The following is a 25190-nucleotide window of genomic DNA, read 5'->3' as shown; positions in this document are numbered from 1 at the left end:
CCTTACTTTACCCAATGATGTAAATTAAAACACTGTAGAGTTATTTTGATTAACGTTAGTCTTAATTAACATAAAATTTAAAACTTGAATACTAAGGAAAAATACAAAAAGAAAATGGACAACACTTAAAACTATGCAATTTTACTAACAATCTCTAGGGCACTCATGCAGCTTTAATTATTTTATCGCCCAACTTATTAACATAATTGTATACATTTTCTGGCCACTATACTCCAAACGATCTTTAAATTGGACGAATAGGAGATGAAATTGATCGAATATTGACTATATAAATTTAATAGGTTGAATTTCAATACTGTTGATCATTTATTAATGATGACACTCGTTAGCTTATCTAACTTTTCTGATGGCTCTTTGCCAATATTTACATATTATTTTGTTTTATGTCGAATGGCTTAGTGTTTGTACAGTTATTTTAATTCCTATAGGTTCAAGTATATAATGAAATGTGTGGATATTTGCCTCCTGTATTAGTCATCTAAACAGTATTTCTAAATATTACTCTTTCCTCCGCTTGTTTTAAAGAAAGTCTCATCGGTTTTTTTCGTTACGTGACGTTTCGTAAGTATAAAAGCACATAGCCAAGGCGTTTTGCTTTTCTTAGGTCAAGTGTTTCATTTTATAGGATTTTGCATAAAGGTTTTTAAAGTAGGGTCCAAGCTTTAATATAGGAGGGGTTGTTATTTGAGGTGGGAGGCACCTGCTACCCCAAATCTTAGGGATGAAGGGCAGGTAGCGGCTGAGGCCGGGGCTGGCTGCAGTAAACAACCTGGCCCCTTCCTATCAAGTGCTAAATGTGACCGAACGTTACCAAATAGGTTCCCCTATTTCCAACAGACGGAAAAACATGGGAAAGTTGAGTAAGTAAAACCGCTATGGAAATTTTGATCCTGATCAGTTTTGTACTGCCATTCTTGTTTGTTTTTTATTGAAAAAAAAATTCATAATACGATTGATTTTTCTTGGTAATGAGAGAACATAGGTAGTTGTCAGGAACGATGCTACATTATTAAGATTATATAAATATGTTATGAAGTTTTATCCTCTAGAATTTGTTTTGTGTGATTTAATATCATCGAGGGATGGAAGTTAATTACCGTTTGATAATCATATCTTGTTGAATGGTAAAAAACATCCTGTCATTATGGCCATTTCGTTCTATATTCATATTATACTAATACATTCAGACTTGGTGTTTTTGTTACGTCCAGACACAATAGCCTATTAAAATTACTAATAAACCCTATAGAAAGTTGATTATTCTTTTTATGTAAGGTCTTGGTTGAGATGAAAAAGCTCGGCTGAAGGTCGTGGGTTCGAATCCCGCTCGTGATACTAGCTTTTCATCTCAACCAAGACCTTATATAAAAAGAATAATCAATTGAAAGAAGTAATTTTGTCAATTAGACCACTAAACATAATGGACATATAGAATGTTATACTGGTCTACGTTTGTGTGATTCGTACTAGGAAAAAAAGGCTTAGTCAAAAAACCAGTCCTTGCAGTGGAATCATGTTTTTATCTGTTAATAATCTTTATTAATAATTAGAAAATTGGCTCATCTCTGTTCTCGGTAAAAGTTGAATAAGCGCAGTCAACCGCGCCGGCCGGGGCAGGCATGAGAAAGTCCCTTTTTCTAAGCCCCAAGCCGAGTTCCGTTGTGGGCGTTGTTAGCGTCCTTGGCCCACCATATGTTCACAGATTTGATCGACGATCCATTTCGCAATTGACAACAGGTTTACGAGGCGCTCTCGCGTAGCGATACAAAGCGAAACGAAGCGAACCCCGTTTCGTCTTTCGTCGGAGTTTTCTCCTTTCTTCCGATCCCGGTCCGGTGAACAGATTCGCCCCTCTGGCACCATTCCAGAAGTGGTAATAAACCCGGCCGAAGAGTCACCTCTGGACGACCTCGACAAGTTCAGAACTGCCGGCCAAATTACCACGCACAGCATTATTGGTTCCGACTACTGGACTAGATGCGATTTTTCGGTTTTTTAAAAGACCTAACCAACCTTTTTTCTTCAACTATCGAGACCAACTTCATTCCCACGCCAGACATCCCACTTTTTTTCTTTCTTATTTAAATATTTCTTTAGAAACTTTAATCATTTATAACATTTATTGACATCCTGAGGTCAGCGGAATGACCTCAATGACCCATGACTCAATGAAGATGCTGAAATGCGTAAAACAGACTTCATAATCAGAAAGAAAATAATCGGAAAGAACAAGCTACATTCTGTTGTGTTTTTAATCAAATATTTTAATATATGAAGGCGATATGGATGTGAGTTCTGCTGCAATTATATTCGGCTTATTTGGGTGTTGCTTCTTGCCCCAAAAAGATAGGAGTATTCGAGTAGGAATTCTCCTGACAAATTATTTTCTAGTAGTATTTTGCAAGTGTTTGCTTTTTCGCACAAATTTACCAAAATATATATTTTTAAATTTAATTTATTTATTAAAAATTGGTCTTATTAGACCAACCATTAATTTTTTCAATAATATATATAGAATAAATAAATGTTTACATTCTTATAAACCTATTGGTACAGTAAGATTTACATTACACTATTCAATAATTTTTATCAACACTAGTTCATATGGCTTTGTTCGTTTTAACCTTCTGACGATGTTTCGGTTACATAGGAGTTTGGTCACTTCCACATTCTCGTGCTGGCTGAGGTCAGGCTGTTGTTTGGCGGCAAATCTCTGTATTTCCGCCATGACCTCAGGAATCTTAAGATTTCTATGTAAGTCTTTATTCCTTATGTACCAAGGTGTATTGACCATGTTAGGCGTAGATTTTATTTGAGAGTGAGATTTTGTATAATTTTGATATTGCTGTTTGGGACAACCCCATAGTTGAATTCATATGTCCACATAGCTTTAGGACTTGTTTGTATAACAATAGTTTATTTTGTACAGTAAGGTTAGACCCACGTCCTATCAACCAGTATAGTTGGGTTACCTTAAACTACTATTTCCTGTCATTTTTTTCTCTTCTCGTGTACTTTCTATCTCAGCCTGGCATTCCCAGATAGTTAGCTGTATCGCTGTATGGTGTAATAGTTCCATCTTTTATGAGCGACGGAACATGGCCCACGTTTTTGTTTGTAAAGTTTATAAGTACTGATTTAAGCTGATTGAGCTTGATTTTCCTTTTTTTCGTTTATCTTATTACAAGCATTTTGAAGGATTTTGGTTGAATGGTTGATAGTCGGTCATACTGATATCACCGCTGTGTCATCTGCAAACGATGCCATTTTTACTCCCTTTATTTTCGGGAAATCACTGGTGTATAACAAATAAAGAAGTGGACATAATATGCTACCTTGTGGCACTCCTGCATTTATTGTTTTTAATTTTGAATATTGATCTTCTTATTAATGAGAAAACAGTCTGTAAGGTAGGTCCTGAAAATATCTACATACTTCTTCGGTAGCATCACTTTTAGTTTATTGACGACTCCTTCATGCCAGACCTTGTCAAAAGCATGTGAGACATCGAGGAAGATAGCAGAACAAATTTCTTTTTCTTCAAGAGATGTTTTAATATATGAAGGAGACATGGATGTGAGAGTTCTGCTGCAATTGTATTCGGCTTATTGGGATGCTGCTTCTTGCACCAAAAGCGATAGGAGTTGTCAGCAGATGTATTCGAATAGGAATTCTCTTGACCAATTATTTTCTACTATTGTTTTGCATGTGTTTGTTTTTTCGCACATATTTACCAAAATATAATGCTAATTCTGCTCTGGGAGTGTTATCCGAGTTCATGGGGTTGGGTGTAGTTAACAAATATTTAATTAGTTTCCAAGTGGGCGGCGTCAGCTTACGGAATTATAAGAACGGGTGTTACGTGTTGTGCATAATATTTTTCGTTTCCAGGGCGGACAGAATTCATAAAAACGTATCTTTTGTCCGAAACTCCTCTTGAATAACCAACGATTCAGGAAGAAGGAGCCCAGTTCTGTTTTGTCCACGGCTCACCTTAGAACCGGGATTGTTCTTGACGCTTTTAGTAAAACTTGACGGTTTTTCTCCTTGTACGAATAAACCCCGGGGTTTGAATTCTTTTTCTCGTCCCTGGCGAGGTTGGTTTTATCTCGTTATCAACGCCCGTAATGTTGATCTTTACAGAGTGTAAAATAAACAACGGGAGATATGATAACATTCAACCACCGCGCTTCACCTGGGGCTGTCCCACAGCACACTTCAACACAAACCTAATTTATTCACAAAATGTGAACCGTTTGATTCTTGTCGTTTGGAATTGACAAATTGATTTGTTCCTCTATTTTCAAACAAGCCACGTAGACAGAGAGAGTGTAAAGCACTAAAGAAAAATAAATTTCGTCTCATTTCAAACAACAGAGAAAAGTGGTGATTAGTGACCGTTAGTCGATGAATATTCGGAAATCGTGAGGTGCGGTCTGGTGTGATGTAGGTTTCAGAAAAACATTTTCTTTATCGTGCCAACGTTTCGATCTTTATTGAGATCATCTTCAGGGCTCAACGTGTTTGTTTTCTGCGTAATTGTGCCATTCTTGTGTGTCGTGTTGACAGTTTTGAGAGAAAAAATCAGAGTCCGCAGAAATTGAATTTCCCAGGGAAGCGAGACGGGGCTAAGAGTGGAAATGCCTCGCGTTACCGGTGGTATGGTGCTCCACAAAAAAATTTGAATCCCTCTCAAAAGAGGTTGAGGAACTCGCAGGCCAACACTTGAGAAAATTTCCAAAGAGATCTGAAAATTGAGAACTTTCCATATGAAGGTAACACAGGCAACGTCTGTCTGACAAAGATTGAAGCCTAGTAAAAAGAAGCCTATCAACATAGGGAAGGTAATTCGGGACTCCAAATTTAAAAGACAAGTACCTAGTGACAGATAAGACTTGTTTTTACTTTTGAAAATGTTTCATTTATTTCATCTACTTCGGGCTCCCCAAACTTTGTTCCGCGGCGAAAAAATTAATTAATTAATCGAGAAAAAATTATCGGGGAGGGGGCTTGTTAAAACAACCCTCAAAAGAAAAATGCAATTTTGGGTTAAATCTGTAGAGAAGGAAGGGGTGGAGTGTTTTCCTGTGTTAAACGATTTGTTTTAAGAAAATAAATTGGAGCTTTTTGCCAAAACATCCTTCTCCAGTTATCAAAAATTAAACCCAATGTATCCAAATTGTGTAGGCTAAAAGAACCTCACTCTTCATATTAATTGATTAATCATTAATGTTTAAATTATTTTTGAAATTTGCTCGTTTTACATACCTATTGACTCTGTTCTGCCCAAGTTGATTTTTGTGTTTCGGATTTTGTAAATAAAACGTCAATCTAATATTTATTGTCATAGCGATATCCCTCTCCATCACCTAATGAGGTATTTATAAAAATTAAATTTACTACATATACGTATATAATTTTAAATACTTGAAAGTTAGGGGTCCGCCCTGGATTTTGTTCTGTGAAAGGGGTCCGCTGACTAAAAAGTTTGGGAAGCCCTGATCTACTTCATCCAAGGGAATACCACCAATATGATACGACCAAAAATCACACTCCTTCGGCATGGAAGACACATCGAATTTAATTTATTTCTATTTTGATTGATTGACACAGAAATAGTTATCACAAAAAGAAGTAAAGAATGCATTTAAATCTAATTGAATTAATTCACAATCCGAAATGGACGACTTATTGAAAACAAGTTTAGATCGTCAGCTAAAATAGACTACGAAGAAAAACGAAAAATCGATGAAATGTCATACAAAACTACTTAAAAAAAATATCGACCCAATATTAACATTGTCTACAAATTATAACAAACCTTAGAAAACTTTGTTACAATCAGGTACAAATACAGATTCGTAGATAAATTGTGAGATTTCCTCCTGTGGCCTGCGGGTTAATAATTGTTTGATAGTTACCTATCATCCTTGTCTGCCTGTCTTCGCTGATTTTATGTTAGTTCGGCATTTCGCCATCTTCAGTGTTCGGGTGATTTCTGTAGAGTGTTTTAGTTATGGAGTCGTGGATGGTGAGGGGAAGTCTGTATAGCTATTAGTTAATCCTAGTTGCCTTCTCCTTCCTTTCACTCTGCCTGCTTAGGTTTTCGATACTACTTGGGTTTTACCTACCTTAATATCTCTCTAATTGTCTACAATTGCTCTCTTGAACGAAACTTTATTCGTTCATTAACGTGAATGGTGTAATCTTACAAAATTCAACGGATAAACGTTTACTCACCGATTGTAGTTTTCTAACTGGCAAATCCTACCAGAAATACTCCTGCGATGCAATACACTTCCACGATGATTTTATTTATATTATTTCTTGCTGAGTTATTATACTGTCCGTACTGCATATTTATTACTCGTGCAATTATGATATGGCTAGATCCTGCTGTCGAAAGTCTCGGTATATAAAAGAGCCGAAAGATCAGATAATTTGGTTCAACTCGAAAAAATTTCACTTGTATCTAGATTTGTAAATCATCTTTATTGCTTTTTCCGTTAGTAGAAATTGGTATCGTGTTTATTAAATGAAATATTTGAGACATTTGCTTGATCTGCCTGGTACTATCGCTTAGTATGTCTGTCAAAAAACATCGATTTCGACCTTTAAAAAATTGTTAACCATTTTACCTGGGTCGAAACAAGTTGAAGGAGTAAGATCTGTATTATATAGTGGGTGTACCTAGAGTTCGATCCTAAGTCCTTCGTTTGACCAAAAATGAGTAACACTGACTATTTCGCGTTCGTTCTTTCTGAATATTCGCAGAAAGAGTTCAAAGCTCGTATAACATCCATTAGTATCAAATTCGTGATGGGTTTTCCTCCAGAAACAAAACAAAAACACGCCCAGATTAACTGTTTGAGTGTATCCACTACCCACTGGTATTTGGATTTAGCCAGTAAACCCGCTTTTCACCGTACGTGATCTTTTGATAAAATTTCATACAACATGGCATGTTAACATATATTTCTACTCTCAAGGTGAAATGCTGGGACAGAAATTCATGCTGAACTCTACAGCTCTGTTTCACACCGTGTACGGCCTGAAAATGGCGATATCTTTTGACAATCAATACTCCTTGGCAAACCTGTGGCTAAAAGGCTAAAGCCTCTTTACTAACTATGGATGGAAGTTCCTTCATACAAATCAAGGATTTTTCCACATTACACCCTTACAGAAACTCAAAAATCGTTTGAGAGTGATATGGCTACAGTCCTCTGGTATCTGAATTTAGGCATTCGAGCTACTTTTCTTCTCAGGTGATAACCTTTTGTTAAAAACTCACATCAAATGATGCTTGAAAAGATTTTGGTTTCTACTGCTTCGGTGGAATTCTGGGACGTAAATTCATGCTTGGACATCACTACAGCTCTTTTCCTGTAACTTTATGTTCTGTAGATGGCGACTTGTGTCTTTCGACATTCCACACTCCTAGAAAGTATGCAAAACTTGTGGCTGGGCTAAAGCCTCTTCAGTAACAATTTTCTCCAAACTACACCGTTACAACTGGGAAAACCGTATGAGCATTATATATCTATTGTCCACCGGCATCTGTATTTAGCCAGAAAGTCTTAGTTTCTACTTTCTCGGGGGAATGCTGGGGGACTAAAATTCATAGGTGGACAACTCTGCAGCTTTATTTCACCTCCCCTATGACTAGTACAAGGCGTCTAACGGTGTCTTATGGCACTCAACACTCTCGCAAGAGTGCTTGTGGCTGAACTTGAGCATTTTCAGTATCCATTGACGGTCTGAGCCCTTTTCCCTTTTTAATGGCGTATATCCTCTGCAACGTGCACTGATCAAGGACACCTTCCTCTCCTGTATACATAATTTCCCGAGTTAGTACAATACAACGGCTAATATGACGAAAACTTCGTGAAAAAGGGTCACCTTTCATTTGACAGAATAAATTGAACTAAAGAGTTGAAATAAATTATTGAGCAAGTCGTACATTTTTTAACCTAGAAAAGACAGCGCTCTTGAGTAGTTATTGATAATTGTTAAATATGATATATATATTTTCCTCCTGGAATTTGTGTATTTGATAAAACTTTATTCTTTTTAATTTTCAAGGAGAAAATAGTTGGCTTAGATATTTTAGAAGTGTGATTAGGTTGTTATCAACTCTTTTCTAACTGCAAAAACTATTTATTCAGCAGTTTCATTTTTTTACTTTAAACGATTTAGTTGATCTGCATATTATAATAGACTCAATAGTTCGATAAAGTAAAAAAAGGACAACGATCCTTTTGATGAAGATAGTAGTCCTCCTAGAAGAAATTCCGAGACAAATGGTTGTAGAGAGGGAGCTGATGAACTTGCCCGAGAGAAATGCTAATCGGCCGCTACTGGAATCGCAGGAGATTAAGCTATTTCCTGGATAAAAACATCGACTCTGCTTCATTCCTCCGTGGTGGCCGTTTTGAAGAATTAATTGAGTTTTTCCTTTTACGGGACGGCGATGATTTCAACCGTTCCCTTTTGTAACGTTAATACGCAAAAATAAAAATTTCAAATTAAAAAAAAAAGGGGGGACGACCACGGTGCCAATGGGATTTACTTAAAGACCCGTTTATATAGCAAATAAAACTCGGATCATTATTCAAATCGGTGGATAAATTTAGATTAAAGGAATTACTTCCAGGGGAGTTGAATGACCCGAGAAAAATAAACCAGCTCTTTTCTGGAAGAGTATACCGAAAGAAAACTTGTCTACCAGTATATGCATGGAATTCGAGTATCAGTTTGAGTCTAAGTTGTAAGTTTACCTTAAGATCAAATTAGGGCTTTATTGATCATCTCTCTCTTGTAACATTCAAACGAAAATAGATCGTTCGGAAAAGATCATAATGCAAATTTCATCAAAATCCATGTTACGGTTTCAGAGATACAGCTTCACACAGATCTTCAGAGGTTGTCTGCTATGAAGTCATTTGACTCCTTCAGTTATGCTACAAGTTAATTAATTTATTTTTGTTTAGGTCGGATATGAAATCATATTGCTTAAAGCGTTTGACAGACCAAACTAGGGAAAATCTGGCTCACCAAGATGATCGGAAACAAAATTCCTTCATAACATGTTTCAATAAAACATAAAATAATTTTATTATTTTGATAAATTTCAGTTACGATACACAAGCCTCCCACATTTCTTCACAACATACAAGCTTTAAATAATTAAAGTCTGGAAAATTTTTGTGTGATTTTCCACAAAGTTCCCTTCCCCTACCAATTAGAGCTAGGTTGCTAATTAATCGACAGTTCTTAGGAAGAAGATTTCTTCTAACGTCAACTCCGAGGTGTAAAGCCTCCAGTTAGAACCCAACATGGAAATACAACTTTTCAAGATTCTTCGCCAACCCGTTTTAATTGTACACCCGTGGAAATTCGACTAACAACGTCCCAAACATTTTCCCCCACGGATCTCGGTCCCTTGAGGTCAACGGCTGCTCCGTTTTTTCCATGTGCCCCTTTTATCTGTGAGATAAATGTACAAACCTCATTTGATTTACAGATGAAAAGATACAAGCATCTAGTTACGACTTTGCGAAGCCAACATTTTTTTACAAAAGGGAAAACATTATTCCGAAAATCCTTGTAGCAGCATTTGGACAACTGACTACCATTTCTTTGCTACCTACATTTTTTTAATTAAAGATGTTTGCTTTCTTCTACAAAATTCAGATTTTATTTATACGATCTGGATCGGAGTTCATCCTTGAAAGCTCATGGACTACATTAATTTCAAAGTAATAAACCTGCGAAAGTAATAGTCAAGTTTTCATACCGACAATGACAGAAGTAATGCTTAAAACGTAAGTAAAGTACAAAATACAAAAAAGCAAGGTATCATACCTACATGAAAACATAATTATCTAAACATAAAATTTCTAGGCAGCTGGACAATCTGTAAGAATAACAGATTGCTTTTAAGCAGGAAAATAATTCCAGGTTGTAATGAAATAATATATTTAAGGTCGTTGTCGTTAAAGCTTTCACTTTATTGTCCTTTCCATGGGAATGTCCCCGACAAATGGGATTTTTCTTTTACTTTTCACGTTTCTTTCCCTTCTAAATTACTAATAAAGTGTCGTTTCGTTAATGTTGTATGAATGCATTATGAAGCCTAGAAAACATTCATGTTTCATAAATTAACTTTAGATTTTTTTAATAATTATGAATTTCCGAAGAGGAGGGACTGGGTAGCCGAATATTTAGCGTATTAAACTTTCGGCTCGTAGACTCCATGGTCGTGGGTTCGATTCCCACCGTCGTCCCTGAAATTTTCGGGAATATCCGAAGGGAAATGTTTAAAATATAATATCTACAAGCGTTTTATAATAAAAAATTACAAATAAAATTTAACTTAAGCTAACCAAGGAAGGCTACGGACGTTGAATAACCGATTTCAATGAAACTTTTTGCCTTTTTTTTCCATTTTAGTAGAAGACAATAATACATACGATTGTATTAAAACAGGTGAGTAAAAGTTGGTAGTAGATTAGATATATATTTTAAAAAAGATAGAAAAAGATAGAAAAATCAAAAAAGGCTTCCAGTAAAGTAGGCCTCAAGGATTTCGTTAGTATTGGAATATATAATTTGTGACCAAGACACGTAGCAAATTAGGATAAAATATTTTCTTAGCAAAAACAAATTTTATAGTCTTTTTTCGCACCCCAAAAACCTCTGATAGCAATTTTGGATCAAATCAAAAAATACGTTTTTTTCTCAAATCCTTCCAAAATCTCACATTTTTTGAGTAGAAAATCAGAAAAATTAAGATAACTTTGAAACAACTCCATCGATCCACAGGGCGCTTTTTTTAGAGGGTTTAGAATTCTATAAAATACACATAATGACACTAATTTGGCCTCGTAAATAAATCCAAGCCGGAGATGTGCATTTGAAGTGTTGTAAATTCATCCCTATCTTTCTCACTTATTATGACATTGAATCTAAACATAGTTTATATACTCTAAAAGTAAAAACCTTAAGCTTTCCAACTCAAGTAATAAACGTTGAAACTGGATAAAATTCAGGGGAGTTAGAAATTTTTAAGTGCGAAACCCTGGACATCAATAGATGAAAAACGATCCAGCTCAAGATAGATTTTTTTTAAACAACTATCCAAATTGAGGATCGACTGAAATTCGCGCCATCGGCCCTCTCACACTGTACATTCACGCTAATAAATACATTCCCTATTAAGACATGCTTTTTATACAAAACTATATACGATAAAACAATCATGTTTCCTCCAACAAATAAGAGAAGAAGAAGAAAAGACCAAGTTACCACAATTCGCATATCGGGTGGCATTCCTGCGCGCTCTCTATATAGAGCCAAGGAATTGCTCCCTCAGTCAGGTGGGACCCATCGAGCTTTCTGACATAATCTTTTACTATTTTATTTACTTGTTGCACTATAATTAATCGTATCTGGTAATAAAAATTGCACTCAAGCTTATTCTCATTTTATTTGTAAAAAAAGATTCGTTTGTTTATTAAATTCAAGATTAAACTTGACAAGACCAGACTTTATTGCTTATTTCTTATAGGAAAGGCTTTATGATTGATATCAATATAATTCAATTTTATTACCCTGCTATTACCATATTTGTCTTAGGATGGTTTTTCTTTTGAATTTTGTATTTATTTTTCTCTTCTTCGTGACGTGCTTTCTAATAGAATAGCATAAAATTATTTGTACAGCACATAAAATGACAGTCGCAGTCCTGTGTTTATCGATAATAAAATTTTACGCTATAATTTAAATGTTTCTGTTCCAGGTGAGTTAATGAGTTCCGTAACGTCGTCAGTTTTGTTAGATCGCCGAAGGAAAGGTTCCTTCAGAGGTAAACACAATTTTTCATTTTAATTTTATATTAAGGTTTAATTTTTATTTATACTATTCGAAGAACTTTTGATATGTATAGAAATGACAAAGCAAGAAATAATTTTATCTTTTGTCAGAAATGCTCTTAAAAACTACTATAAATTTCTAGAAATTGGTTCAATTTCTACTTTTGAATATGTCATATTTGTCAGGGTGATATTTTCCAGTGTTGTGTCAATCCGTGGGGGTTAATATTTAAGTTGTTTTCCTCCCAATTTCCTTGAATTTGTCAGGAGGTTTGATGCTATTTTTCAATTTAATATTAAAAATAGATAAACAACTATTTTTTTGGAATTTCTCTTACTTGTCGAGAAAATGGTATGAGAGGCGTTGACGTTAATCACACACAACTTAAATCAACGTGCTAAAAATCCTTGGGTTTTTATCCAGATTTTGATTGTAGCTTAATATTATCGGGTGCTTTTCTATAAAATGACGAGTTTTATATAAAAATAAAAGCCTTTGTAGTCTAATTTTCCTTATTGTTAGACTTGTTAAGACAACAGGGTTGAGTGGGGATTTGACCTCGATTCACCCTCCACACAGGGGTGGTTTTCTCATGGCTCCTCGCCTAATTTTTCTTTCATCTCGTTCGCCCGGTAAGTGCTCACTCTTGGTTCGACACGGGCAAATAAACATTGTACCCGTGGCCCTTGGCCGTCCCCAGGATTTCGGACTCTCGATAAAACCCCGAAAGGTAAACAGAGCCATTTATTCAATTTTCCTACACCCCGCAGCGAGTTTACCCATTCCGAGACCCCTTTTCAAATAATCCAGCTTTCAATGGAGAAGCGGCCTCTTGGAATATTGAAAACCGTCTTTGTCGGGTTGGTTTAATAATAAATTAAGTTTTTTTTTTGTGAGAGCTTAACCTTGAGCGATGGCCTTTCTAATATTTTGGCTTCTCATAAAAGAAAATCATTTATTTGACACACAACCATCCAATTTGATACACAAACCCATGCTTGATTCCACCTAAGAAACTTGAAATCTGGTGCCTTTAGAAATGCTCAAGTTTTTTGTATTCAAACAGGAGAATTTTCATTTCCTAATTAGATGAATTTAATTTTTGTTTCGTTCTAAACGCCAAGTTGGGTCTGGCATTGTCATGATGACGTCTGGGAAAGATCCTATTCATATGCTGGACTTTTTTAAAATGCTGTATAGTCATTTATGATCTTTCTGATCTGCTTATCCACCCTGGTTTGGTCTTTCAGATGTGTGGCGGCATTTCGCCATATCCAGTGGTTTGCCTGTGTGTTTTGTCAATCTTCTCTTTTCTAAACATGAGCCTAATCTTCTCCTATTTTTAAGAACAAAAAAACCATCATTTACAAAAGTTAGAAAAGATAGGTTTCAAAACTTTCGATATACTCTATGATCATCCTTTCTGGAATGTGGATGGATGTGTATCATTTTTTGAGTGAATTTTATTAATTGTAAAATATTCTAATGATGAACTTGTAGCTTGATCTTCTCCATCATCCGAATCCCTCTGTTCTCGCTGGTTTTGCCTGTTGAAACGTTTCAGAATCCTCAGCGACGATATACCGTACGTTAAATTTTAAAAATGACATGAATCACTGATCAACTGTTGAAAATGGCGAAATACGTTCCCCGTTGTTCCCGAAATCCTTAGAAGGTCGAGGACCTTTTAAGACCGAACCTTCCCCTCGGGTACATAATCCCATGCTTGATTCCACCTAAGAAACTTGGTGTACGATTCTGTGCCTAGTCTGTTATAGTAGCTACCCTGGTGCTGGTCCCCTCCGTGTCGGCACATACTGGCCTTCCGCATACATTAGTTTTAAATCTCTAAGAACTCTCCAGAACAAACGACACATCAGACGCACTAGATTAGCTGTACTGACCTGCAAACCCCATTTTGTATTTATTGGCCCAAACGCTAAGTTCACAATTTATTACTGACTGTTGAACCTGAAAAGTATCAAAATGTGGACCTAATTTGCCCAATCATATACATAACATTTCACTTTAATTTGTTTCGTATTTGTGATTCTGTAGAGGTGTCCGTAAGGCGATTTGGGTCACAATCCACACTGAGGGACGAAATAACACACAGACCTCTTAGTTGAAACTCGCCTGACAGACCAAAGCGAAAATAGGTGGACCTGGACGACCGGAACCAAATTGTAGGTTCATTATTTCGCATACTTCACGAAGTCCTACCACAATTGTATCGCCCAAACGTGTTATTTTAGAATTAACTATTGACTGTTGAACCTAAGTCCAAAATATTACGGAACATGTCCCAACCTGTTACTATTTGAATTTGTTGTATTTGTGAGATTTTGTCTGAAGATGTCCAGATGGCGATAACCTCAGGCATTCTCATTGTGAGGGACAGAATCGACGAAATCACACACAGGCCACAGACGAAAACTGCATAAGTAGCCAGAACATACTCATAAAACGACCAAACTACATTCGCCATTGGTGACCATGTAGACTAGATGCATATGTGAAATGTGACCCTCCTATGACTAATCAATTCGAAAAAGTATTGACAGTGATCCGCTAAATACAAAGCAGTTGCTGTGTACTTTTGAACAAACCCAAGTATGTTTATATAACTTTAAACTGTCGTTGAAAAACTTTAAATATTTCTACCTAGTTCTCGTTAGGGTTGTCAAAAGTGGCTTTTCATCTGATTTATGCCTAAATATGTCATCGTCTGATTCGAATTCTTCCGAGGTAAAACTTCTCCAAAACAAACCGCCGTTTCAACTTGCAACTGTAGCTTTGTTTCTTTTTTGGAATTCATAAAGCATACAATGCTTTTAAAGTACTTTATGTTTTAAATGCCACACCACTAAAGAATTTTTTTTAAACCTGAGGGAGAAAAAGGCCTTATGGGGTTACAAATAAAGGGATGTTTATCCTTATGTTATAATAATTTTAATACAATTAATTAAGGTTTTTAGTTGAGATAAAAAAGTCAATGGCACGAGCGGGATTCGAACCCACGTTCTGGGTCCCAAAAAAATCCCAAAAATGGCAAAAAGGAGGGAAAACTCAAAAGGTGGGGTTGAGATGGGAAGTTGGTGTCCGAGTGGATCGATGTCACGATAGCTCAAGTGGTAGAGCAGCGGCGTATCAAGCCGAAGATCGTGGGTTCGAATCCCGCTCGTGCCATTGACTTTTTTATCTAAACTAAAAACCTTAATTAATTGTAATAAATTAATTGGTCAAGCGGACTACGAAATTAGTGAATTTAATAATTTTAATTTCTTTCTCGACAACCGGATTGAATTATAGTATAATCATTATAGTATAAATAAATCAGTGGATTGAAAATGTATAATCTATCCAAGCGTGTCCTCCCTGTAAGACTGGAATCACACCAGATTCATCGAAATACTATCAAAAATAAAATCATATATAGTTTTTAATTAATTAATTTTTTTACAACCTACCTTTCTAAAATTATTTTACTTATTTCATGACCCTTAAGCATTAGGGAGAATCGAGAATTTTTCCAACATCCGACCTAATAGTTGGAACGCTGAGGGGAACAATTAACTCAAAATTGTTTCTAGAGCATGTAACAAGTTAATTAAAATAATTGCCACCCTTAGGACGATACATAATGGAAGAATTAGAGACAGAGGAATGTAATTGTTGGCCTTTTTTCTCTCTTTCTCTTCAACGGAGACAAACGGAGTGTAGAGTTTCTCTCTAGAGACCTACCATTTTCATTAATCTCTTTCTCTTAGTCCTGTTGGCAATGGAATTAAGCATATTTTGTAAAATGAACTTAACGTTGAAGCAGTGAAAAATGGGAAAAAAAAATTTTTAATTTTCAAATTCAAATTCTTTGTTATATTGTCTGCTATTTTCCTGTCTTCTCTCAGATGTGAGGTTATATCAATAATTCGATCTCAACGAAAAACACTTAAAAAGTGATAAGATCAGATTTATATCTTGTAAAGATCGATCTTGATTATGGGGATCGTTTCCCGTTGGTTTTTGATGTCAAACAACGGAGTAAAGGGGACTTTGATATGCAAACGCGCTCATTGTTCCCATGTCAAAACTTAAATGCCACTCGGGGTGTATAATCTTACCCACTACGAAGCTCCTCACAGTCCTCGTCCTTAAACGGAACATCCGGACGGAGGAATAATTTAGACAGTGTTTAAACCTAAAACGTAATTCTCCATTTTAGTCTCTTGGTGTACTTATAAGGGTTGGGTGGGTAATCGAGATACCGCGTAGATAAAGCCACTTCGGCTTAATATGCGTTAGTTTTTTACACATTTAAATTATCGATTTTGTATGGAGTGCGTTACACTCTTGTTATCGGAATCTCTCCTGTCAAGGTTTATCATACATAATGCATTGATACAAAATTATGTATATTTCCATACGTCACCAATAGTTTGCTTGATCGTCCTGGTCTGTCTAACCTCATTGATTTTGTTTTCATACGAGTTTTGCATTTTGCCGTCTTCATTGGTTGGTCTGTGAGCTACTTCGTCAAATTTGACCTTTGGAAATTTTTGTAACTCCCCAGCAACTTCTGAAAATACGGGAAGATAGCAGACAAATCCAGCGAGAACAAGCGGACCAGGTGATCGGAGACTATCAAATCTGCATGTCAATCACCTCGGAGACCTCACTATAATATTTTCGTACAAATTCAACGGTCAAAAATACACTCCTTATAATTAACTATAAATAATCGTCGCGATAATGTAATACATTTGGCAAACTTTGACAGTTCAAAGATTTTACTTTACCATACAGTATGTCGATATTTTTGAATCCTATTTTATCTAACCATTAAAAATTTTATTTTTTTAAAAAAAGGTAAAAGAGGCGCAATGTAAACTAAAGCTTATTTTTTATAAGCTCCTAAAATCAACAAAATTCTCAAGCAAAGTTGTAAGTCATTACCCTGTAGTTTAGTCCTTTCCTAACCTAGCGTTTGGGCATTCCGTTGTGTTTAGTGGTTTGTTTTTGTGTTCTTTCTCCCGTTTTAAACTTATGAGCCATCATCAGACTACTGAGGATGGAACGCGTCTGACAGACAAAACCAGCTAGAGCAGGCGGACCAGGATGATCGTAAATGGACATACTACAGGTTCATCACCTCCGAAATCTCGTTATGTTATTTCATGACAAATAAAACAAACAAAAATTAGTTACTGTCTGTAATTAACAATTAACATTAATCAACAACATTTTACAAAATTAAACAGATGATTCCTACGTACGATTTGATCAGATATCGTAAGTTTTGAAACTTACCCATCTAAGTTTGGAGACCGTGGTGGTTGGTTAGGGCGTCCGACTTGTATTCCCCTTGGGGTCCTGGGTTCGAATCCCGGTCACATCCCATGGCTTTTTTAATTGAGAATACTATGAAAGAAGTATTGTAAAGTAGTGTGACCCTGCGACACCCAACGCCTAACTGGTGGACGCCTAACTCTTCTGTATGACGGAAATCACTTCACTTTTTTACTTTTACATTTACAAATTCGTGCTTGATTATTTTCACACGATCACCATTGCTTAATGAACGTGAGGACAAGTATCTTGAGAAAGTAGCTCTTACTGATATATGAATTTGTTTTACTCAACGTCGGGCTTAGACGGATTGGTTATATTGAGTCGAAATATTAGAGTGGAACTTAATGAAGTAGGAACGGGATCAAGTCTTAAACGAAGGAAATGTTGAGGTTATTGTGGAAGATGAGGTTAGAGACGTAGTAGTTAGAAGAATTCTGCATAGGCTTGGATGGATTGGATATTGGATGGCTCCGTGGTCTCCCACAGTTCTGCTCCGTATATCCAAAGTGCTAAGGAGTAGTCTGGCGTTGGGGTACATACCAAAACGCTGGAAGGAAACAAGGGTAATTTTCTTACCCAAACCAGGTAAGGTCTCTTATCAATTACCTAAATCATACAGAGCTATAAGTATATCTTCTATTTTCATTAAAATAATAGAGAAAATTTTAGATAAATATATTAGACATGACTGTGGTATCAATACCTTGATACATCCTAATCAGCATGCCTATTTACCAGGAAGATCAGTGGAAACTGCTCTGCATACACTTGTAGGAAGGATTGAAAAATCATTATACAATAATGAGTACACCTTAGGATGCTTCTTTGATATCCAAGGAGCGTTTGATAATGCAGATACCTCATGCATTATAGCAGCACTAAATAAATATAACATTCACCAACACCTCATAGGATGGGTGAAAACATACCTANTATTCTCTAACTCTAGGAGGGGAATAAGGAGGCTGATAGGTATCCTAACGGGCCATTGCCCCTTGAGAAGACACCTCTTCATAATGGGTACTCTACCAGACCCCTTCTGCCGCTTCTGCGAAACAAAAGAAGAAACGGCCCGACACTACCTCGCAGAATGCGATAGGTATGCTAGGGAAAGATTTAATACTTTCGAAGGAGAGGACATAACCAAAACACTCCCCAGGATAAAATGGTCCACAATCCTGGGGTTTGTGAATAGGTCCAATAGGTTTATACAGGACTCGTGAGCCGACCAGGTCCCGGACCTTCTAGGGATGGGGTACGGGCCTACTCAGGCTTTTAACCCCTCGGGTCCTGGTCGCCCGCCCTGTGTAATATATATATATATATCCAAAGTGCTGGAATTATTGTTTCCAAACTGGTAGTTTGCTTTTTAAATTATGTCTGATTTTGGTTTTAGTATTCTTCTTAGTTGTGAGGATTTTAAGCCAGTCGGCTATCTAGTTATTGGAGTGAACCTTAAGGAAGTAGGAACAGATCAATTGTCGAACGAAGGTAATGTTAGGGTCACTGTGGATGATGTGATTAGAGACGTAGTAGCTTCAAGTGTTAGTTTGTAAAAAGTTAATAAATTAATTAGGCTTTATTATTCTTCATTTAATTAATACGACAAGAATAAGTCACTCTGCTGTCTAGGTATACTCCTAATTATCTGACTTGTGTACATCGACGGTTTCGTGTTGGTTTTTGCACCTTCTTCCTGGATAGTGGCGATGGTTTGTTTAGGATTCGGCTTCCTATTATACTACCCTAGTCCGCATAATTTGACAAACTGGAGTTGGCAGGCAGTGTAAATAGAGTACAGGATGGGACCAAGAATGCTTCCTTGAGGAACGCCGGCATGGGTCGGTCTTATCTCACTCTGGAACCGTTTTAATTTGTTGAGTTTCCGGATGCCAGACTCTTTTACTCACTTGTTAAAATTGTTTTCTTTAGTTCTAACCATTTCTCTCTCGAGTCAAGTCGTTCTCGGTTTAAGTTGAATAAAAATATCATTTAGAAAGAAAATTCGTTTAGCATACTGTAACCTGTTTTCCGTCGAGGCAATATCAATTAAAGTTATCATAGACACACTGAATATATTAGAAAATAATTAATTAGACACGTGTTTGTTTATGGATGTTAGAATTTTTTTCTAATTGATAAAGAACCTGTAGTTTGCTTTAATATCATCACATTTTTTAAATCTTTAGTAGTTTGTCTGCATGTTATTCAGCACATCGTGTCACTTTTAAACGCTTCCAAAATCTAAAAACCGACGTTCCCAATGCAATTAGTTTTAAAATATTTAAGTCTTCAAGAAAAATCGATGTAAAAAGATTCAATTCTGAGTTAATCGTTTTTTAAGTTATAGTGTATAATAACTGTTATTATGTATGTATAATAACAGGTATTGATTTACATTGATCTATTTAAAAATATACAATAGCAAAGATAGTTTTGTGTTTCGGTTTTTAGAAAACGACGACGTTTGAATAGAAAAAGACAAAATAATTCCATATTATGAAATAACACCAGATATACGGTTATTACGCATAAATTCATTAGTATTCCTGATCCGTAGATAAGATCGAAATGTACTGTCCTTTATGATAATCAACCTTTTATAAATCATTAGGAGATTTTCAACAGCGGTTATTAAAATTACACATCCCTCCCCCCTGATTATCGTGATTTATGGTGATATTATTGCTCAATCTTCGGTTAGGCTTTAAGATTTGTAAAAATTAAAAAGTAAATAAATTAATTACGATTTATTATTCTTCGTTTAATTAATACGACAAAAATAATTCTCCCCTAGGCGCCGAGAGGGGGATCCAGAATCTTATTACTTATTACTTTTTATTCCTTATTTAAATAATTGAAAGGAAGTCGACGCTCAGATTTGTGATTTTAAAGTTAAAATTAATTATGAGAGGGAAAACAATTAATTGGGTTTCTTTACATGGTTAAATTTTAATCACGACCCCATGTCTTTTTACCTACACTTATATATATATATTTTTTTTTTGGGGGGGGGGGATTTAAATGATTTATGAAAGTTTCCAGTTTCATTAGCTGCTGCCATTTCGCAAAGATACCGGTGTGTGTTGTGTTAAAACGGGTAAATTTTATACAAATATCCTATTTTAATACTAGATTGAAGGGACGGTTTGTTTATTCATGAGCAATTAAAGAGGTATAAACGTTCAATTTCTCCTTTTAAGTCCTTCCCTTAACGTAATTAAATATTAAAGCCCTTCATAATGACTTAGCTTCCTCTCCCCTTCAGGCGAGAGAAGAACTGACGGATCAATATTTTGTTCGTGAAAAATCCGCCCCGTTCCGCTTCAATAATGTGGAAACGGACGATTTTTCCGTTCGGTGGAAAAAGTGTGTACAAGTGCTTTTTGCCCCCTGGACGCCATATGGTCAGTACGAAGTGGCCGGTTGCGGTCGGGGGTGGAGGATTTTTTCTGGCTAAACCGAGAATTTCAATTTGAGGGAAACAGACAGAAGAAGCCACCTCGTCCTGGGTCGGAGGAGAGTCTTATAAATCGACGACGAAATGTCATATGGAATGACAGGAGTGCGGCGTGGTTTAGGGTCGTCCGCCAGGGCGCTTGCAAGCCCCCACGAAGTCCCAATCCGGGTCTAAACACTTACTTAACTGAGGAGCCGTTCGACCTTCTAATCGCCAAATACAAACTAAGCCGGTTAGGTTTTTTCATCGAAGGACACTAATGACAAAATGAAGCACAGACCAACCACTAAACGAATCTGAACGACAGCTGTTACTTTGCCCCATCATGACAATGAATTTTTTCTAGATGTGCCCTAAGTTATATAAACAAAGACAAAGACTGCTTAAAAAAATAATCAGACAAAATACAATCACATCATCCTAAAAGTTTGTTAAGTTTCGGACGTTATATCTAATATCTCTAGAACACTACAAAATTTTAACACAATTCATTCCTATCCTTGATTATTTAAGTACTTACAGTGAAACAAGTACAAAATATTGTACCTGCTGTCTCATTTATTTTTATAGGTCTTGGCTTTTATTAGCATAAAAGAGCTTTAACTCGTTTCACGTCAGATTCAAGTATACGTGTAAAACCCCTTCACATATTATACATTTTAAATAAATTAATTTACTATTGAAATACATAAATTGAGTTTTATGCGCCTATCCTTGCTACTTTGCTGTCTGGTACTTTTTGGCATTTCGCCATGTTCAGTGGTTCGACTTTGTTATTTCAATCAACTCCAGTTTTCTTCACCGTACAAGCATGGAAATTAACACACCAATGATCAAAAATCGTTTATTTTGGAATGGTTCAGTTTTTGATCTGAGCTCATCACCAGAGACTTTTTCATACTCAGTTATAATCCTCCTTTAGTAATATTTCTTTATTTCAATTTTAATGTATTTATCTATTTATATTTTGGTCGTTTCCGATCATTTTTTCAGCCGATCTTCCCTGTTCTGGAGTCTTCAGTATTTAACCTGTGCGTTATTTAGTCGATTTATAATTTTTTAAACGTAAGTTTTATCACCTTGCAAACCTTCATCATAGGAATGTCTGGAAAAAGAATCAACATTGAAGATGGCGAGAAGCCGAAACAAATCTGACTTATGTCCTACAGTTCTATTCCACCGCAGACCTCAAGTATTCCTTTTCATTGTATTATAGTAAGAAAGCATTCGTTAAAATCTTATGTTTTTCTAAGCTTTCCAGACCTTTGCCTGTCTCATCCTCAGCAGTTTTGTTCGGCCTATTCTCGCTGTTAGATGTGGTCAGTGTTTGTGACTTATTTAGTCGACTTGTACTTTTTTATACTTAACTTGCAACAACTTGCATTCCGCTCAGGAATGTCTGAAAAATTACTCACCGCTGAAGATTGCGAGAAGACGAAACGAGTTTGACATACAGTTTAGATAGGCAGACTAAAACTCGGAAACGACCAAACTACAGGTCCCTTCTACTACAGATCTCAAGACGTGCCTCTACAGACTTTTCCCTATCTCATCCTCCGCATTTTGACATCTTCAGTTGTCAACTACCTTCAGTATTGCTTTCCGGTCATTTTGTTCAGCCTATCCTAGCTGTTTAGATGTCTTCAGTGTTTGTGCGTTATTTAGACGAATTATTCTTTCGTAAACACATTCGTCATGTTGTATACCTGATAGGATGTTTGAAAAAATAACAGTTGAAGGCGTAGAAGAGCCGCAACGAGTTTGACATACCAAATACTGTTATGATAAGCAGACTAAAATGGTCGTAAACTGCTGTACTACTGCAAATTTGCTTTAGTTCCAAATCTTCGAAACATTTGCCTACCTCATCCTCTGCAAAGTTGTTGCTCAGTGTTTCCATTAATTTTTTATTACACTCTCGCCATTTTACCTGTTAGTTTTAAATGTTTGCTGTTTGGTCGTTTTCGATCATTTTGTTCAACATATCGTCGCCATTTTTGGGTATTCAGTGTTGGGTCTTTGCGTTATTTACTTGCTTCTTTTTAGTTTAGGTTCACTACCTCGCATACTTTATAGGAATTTTGGAAAAATAAGTGAGTTTGACGTACCAAATACAGCTAGGATATCTAGATACGTTCACCACCGCAAATCTCAAGAAATTTGAGCTTGTCCAACAAGCAAAAATCAATGCTCTAAACTTTGAATATTTTTATTAAACTTTGTAATGACTAAACCCTCGGCGTTTAAAATTCTTGAGCGATGAAAGAGATCGAGGTTAACAATAATTAATTGAAAGATATCAATTGGTCAAGCGGACCACGAAAACTAGTGAATTGAGTTAACAATAATCAATAACTTGGTCATTATTGCGTTTCTGCATTTCGCCATATTCAGTGTTGAAACCAGGTGATTTTGATCGGCTCACGCCATGTTCAGTGAGAAACTATTCCCGGCAGAGAACAACATAAAACAGCAAGTCTATGAACATGTTAATGATCAAGTTCGACAATTTTTCTTTTTTGGTTAATATTGACACTTTTGTCGGTGTGTGATTCGGAAGATCGCCAATCCAGCGAATGTAGGCAGATCAAAAAAATGACCGGTGTCGACCAAATTACATCAGCCTGTAAACAACAGAGAAATCTCACAATATAAGAATTATCATAATTTAATTTATTTATCGAATTTAGAACGTAGAAATACAAAAAAGCCTATTTGGACTCGACCAAAAGGGTATAGTCAAAATTTAGGGAGGTTTTAAATTAAGTTTTGAACATATTTCATTGAAAAATTTCTATTGTTTGAAACATGGAACGTTTTCAATTTAAAACGGTGTGCTTAGTTGGCAATGGAAGTCGGTAATTTTTATGGGACAACGCGTAAGACAAAAGGAATAAAAAAGCTTGTTCTGCAATTCTCTTTCGTTCTTTCTTTTTTGCGATAATTAAGTCGTATTTAATAAATAATTAACGGGAAAAATTTCCATTTTAAACGGCGAGAACGAAGCTAACCGAGAAGTGCCGAGCCGTGGCTCCTCCTCGTCCTGTAAGCAGGCAGACTTGCGTCCCTGGTCTCCACGGTTCTTATGAAACCGGCCAGTCTTGTGTTGGAGCTCACATAGACAGGGACGAACTTACGGCAGGACTTACTATTTCGCGTAACCCGGCGATATTTTTTATATTGTTTATATGTTTTTTGTTTAAACTTTCTTTAACGTTTTATTGTCATAATCGGGTCGGATTTGGTTTATATTAAAAAAATTTATACGTAGTTAATTTAGAAAAAAAGTGCAGTATTTATTTTAAAAAGGGGTCGGTTTTTAATTATATCTGGTTGTACAGTTGCCCCGGGAGGGTAAGGTAAATATAAAAAAAAAGAAAGCCCGTTTTCAAGTTGACATTCCCCATTTGGGAGGACGGGATCCGCAATAGGAAACGTGCTCCCGGGCGAATTCTTCTCTCAGTGTCTCCTGACCCTTGTCGCGATGAAGTGCTGATCGGGCCGCGATGACAAAAAAGACGAGAAATGTCCATCCCGAGGTGACCTACAGGAGCTTCAGGGAGGCCGAGGATGACATCGTCGTCCTGGAAGAGGGCTCGGACAGAAGGAAAAGCGGGATGAGCCTGAGCAGGAGCAGGTCGGAGAGCAACCTGAGCAGCTCCCAGGCCTCCCTGGCCCTCCCGGTACCTTCCAACACCCTCCACAAATGCCTCAGGGTCTTGAGCGGGAGCTGGAGGAATATATTCCACCGTAAGTTGTGTTTTATTTAAGGGTTAATTTTGTTTAAAACCTGCGGTTATCGGACTATCTTCTATCTTTTAACCCTTAGGGATCCAGGGATCACGCACTTTACAAAACCGAGACGCATTAAAACAACGCCTTTTTTCTAATTAAACAAAAAACCATACGATCCAATTGAAATTTAATTATTTAACCTTTCTAAAACAAAACAAAAAATTACGGTTATGCACTATTCAATATTAAAAAGGTCAGCCGCGTTTTCAATCATATCAAACTTCATTAAACAAATAAACCTTCATTACAAAATAATACAGCAATCTGCTTATTATAAATATTAATTATTTATCATAATTATACAAAAAACAGAGAATTTTGCCAAACCCCAAGCTTTAGTATAAATTTTCCTACCTACACCACCTAAGTACGATGATATTTTTAGAAAATGTGTGATGTTTTTAGAAAATGTGTAATATTTTTGTTTATATTATTGTCGTTAAACCGTCTTCCAAGAGACTTTCTTTTAATACCGACTTGATGATTAGGCGATTAATAATCTACTTTCATCTGTGCACCTTTGGTCCTGGAATGCGATTTGTACGAACAAAATCTTGTACTGTTCTTCAGTCAATTTTTGACCGCGCGAAAGTCCCTGGTTCAAAGGGATTGAAAAGAAATAAAAAATTTCAGAAGATAAATTACATTTTTGTATGTTAATAACTAATCTTCTTCTTTTTCAAGACTA

General features: G+C 36.2%; 1 protein-coding gene across 11 annotated transcripts in view; it reads left to right on the top strand.

Moving 5' to 3' along the window:
- Window positions 1-25190, top strand: part of LOC106661088 — a 230109-nt gene that overhangs the window by 179459 nt on the left and 25460 nt on the right. For 5 of the 11 annotated variants that reach the window (XM_014384271.2, XM_014384261.2, XM_024228291.1 and 2 more), the window contains one exon: window positions 11825-11890. The exons of 3 other annotated variants lie outside the window; for them this stretch is intronic. In XM_014384271.2, coding sequence (XP_014239757.1) covers window positions 11825-11890 — 66 coding nt within the window. Of the gene's footprint in view, window positions 1-853; window positions 882-11824; window positions 11891-23804; window positions 24458-25190 lie in introns of those variants that run through there. 3 more of the 11 variants (XM_014384280.2, XM_014384243.2, XM_014384251.2) reach the window with 3 other exon arrangements.

The sequence above is a fragment of the Cimex lectularius genome, unplaced genomic scaffold (assembly GCF_000648675.2).
Source record: "Cimex lectularius strain Harlan isolate CLEC.00 unplaced genomic scaffold, Clec_2.1 scaffold1, whole genome shotgun sequence".
Lineage (NCBI taxonomy): Eukaryota > Metazoa > Arthropoda > Insecta > Hemiptera > Cimicidae > Cimex > Cimex lectularius.
This window is presented reverse-complemented; position numbering and strand designations above follow the sequence as displayed.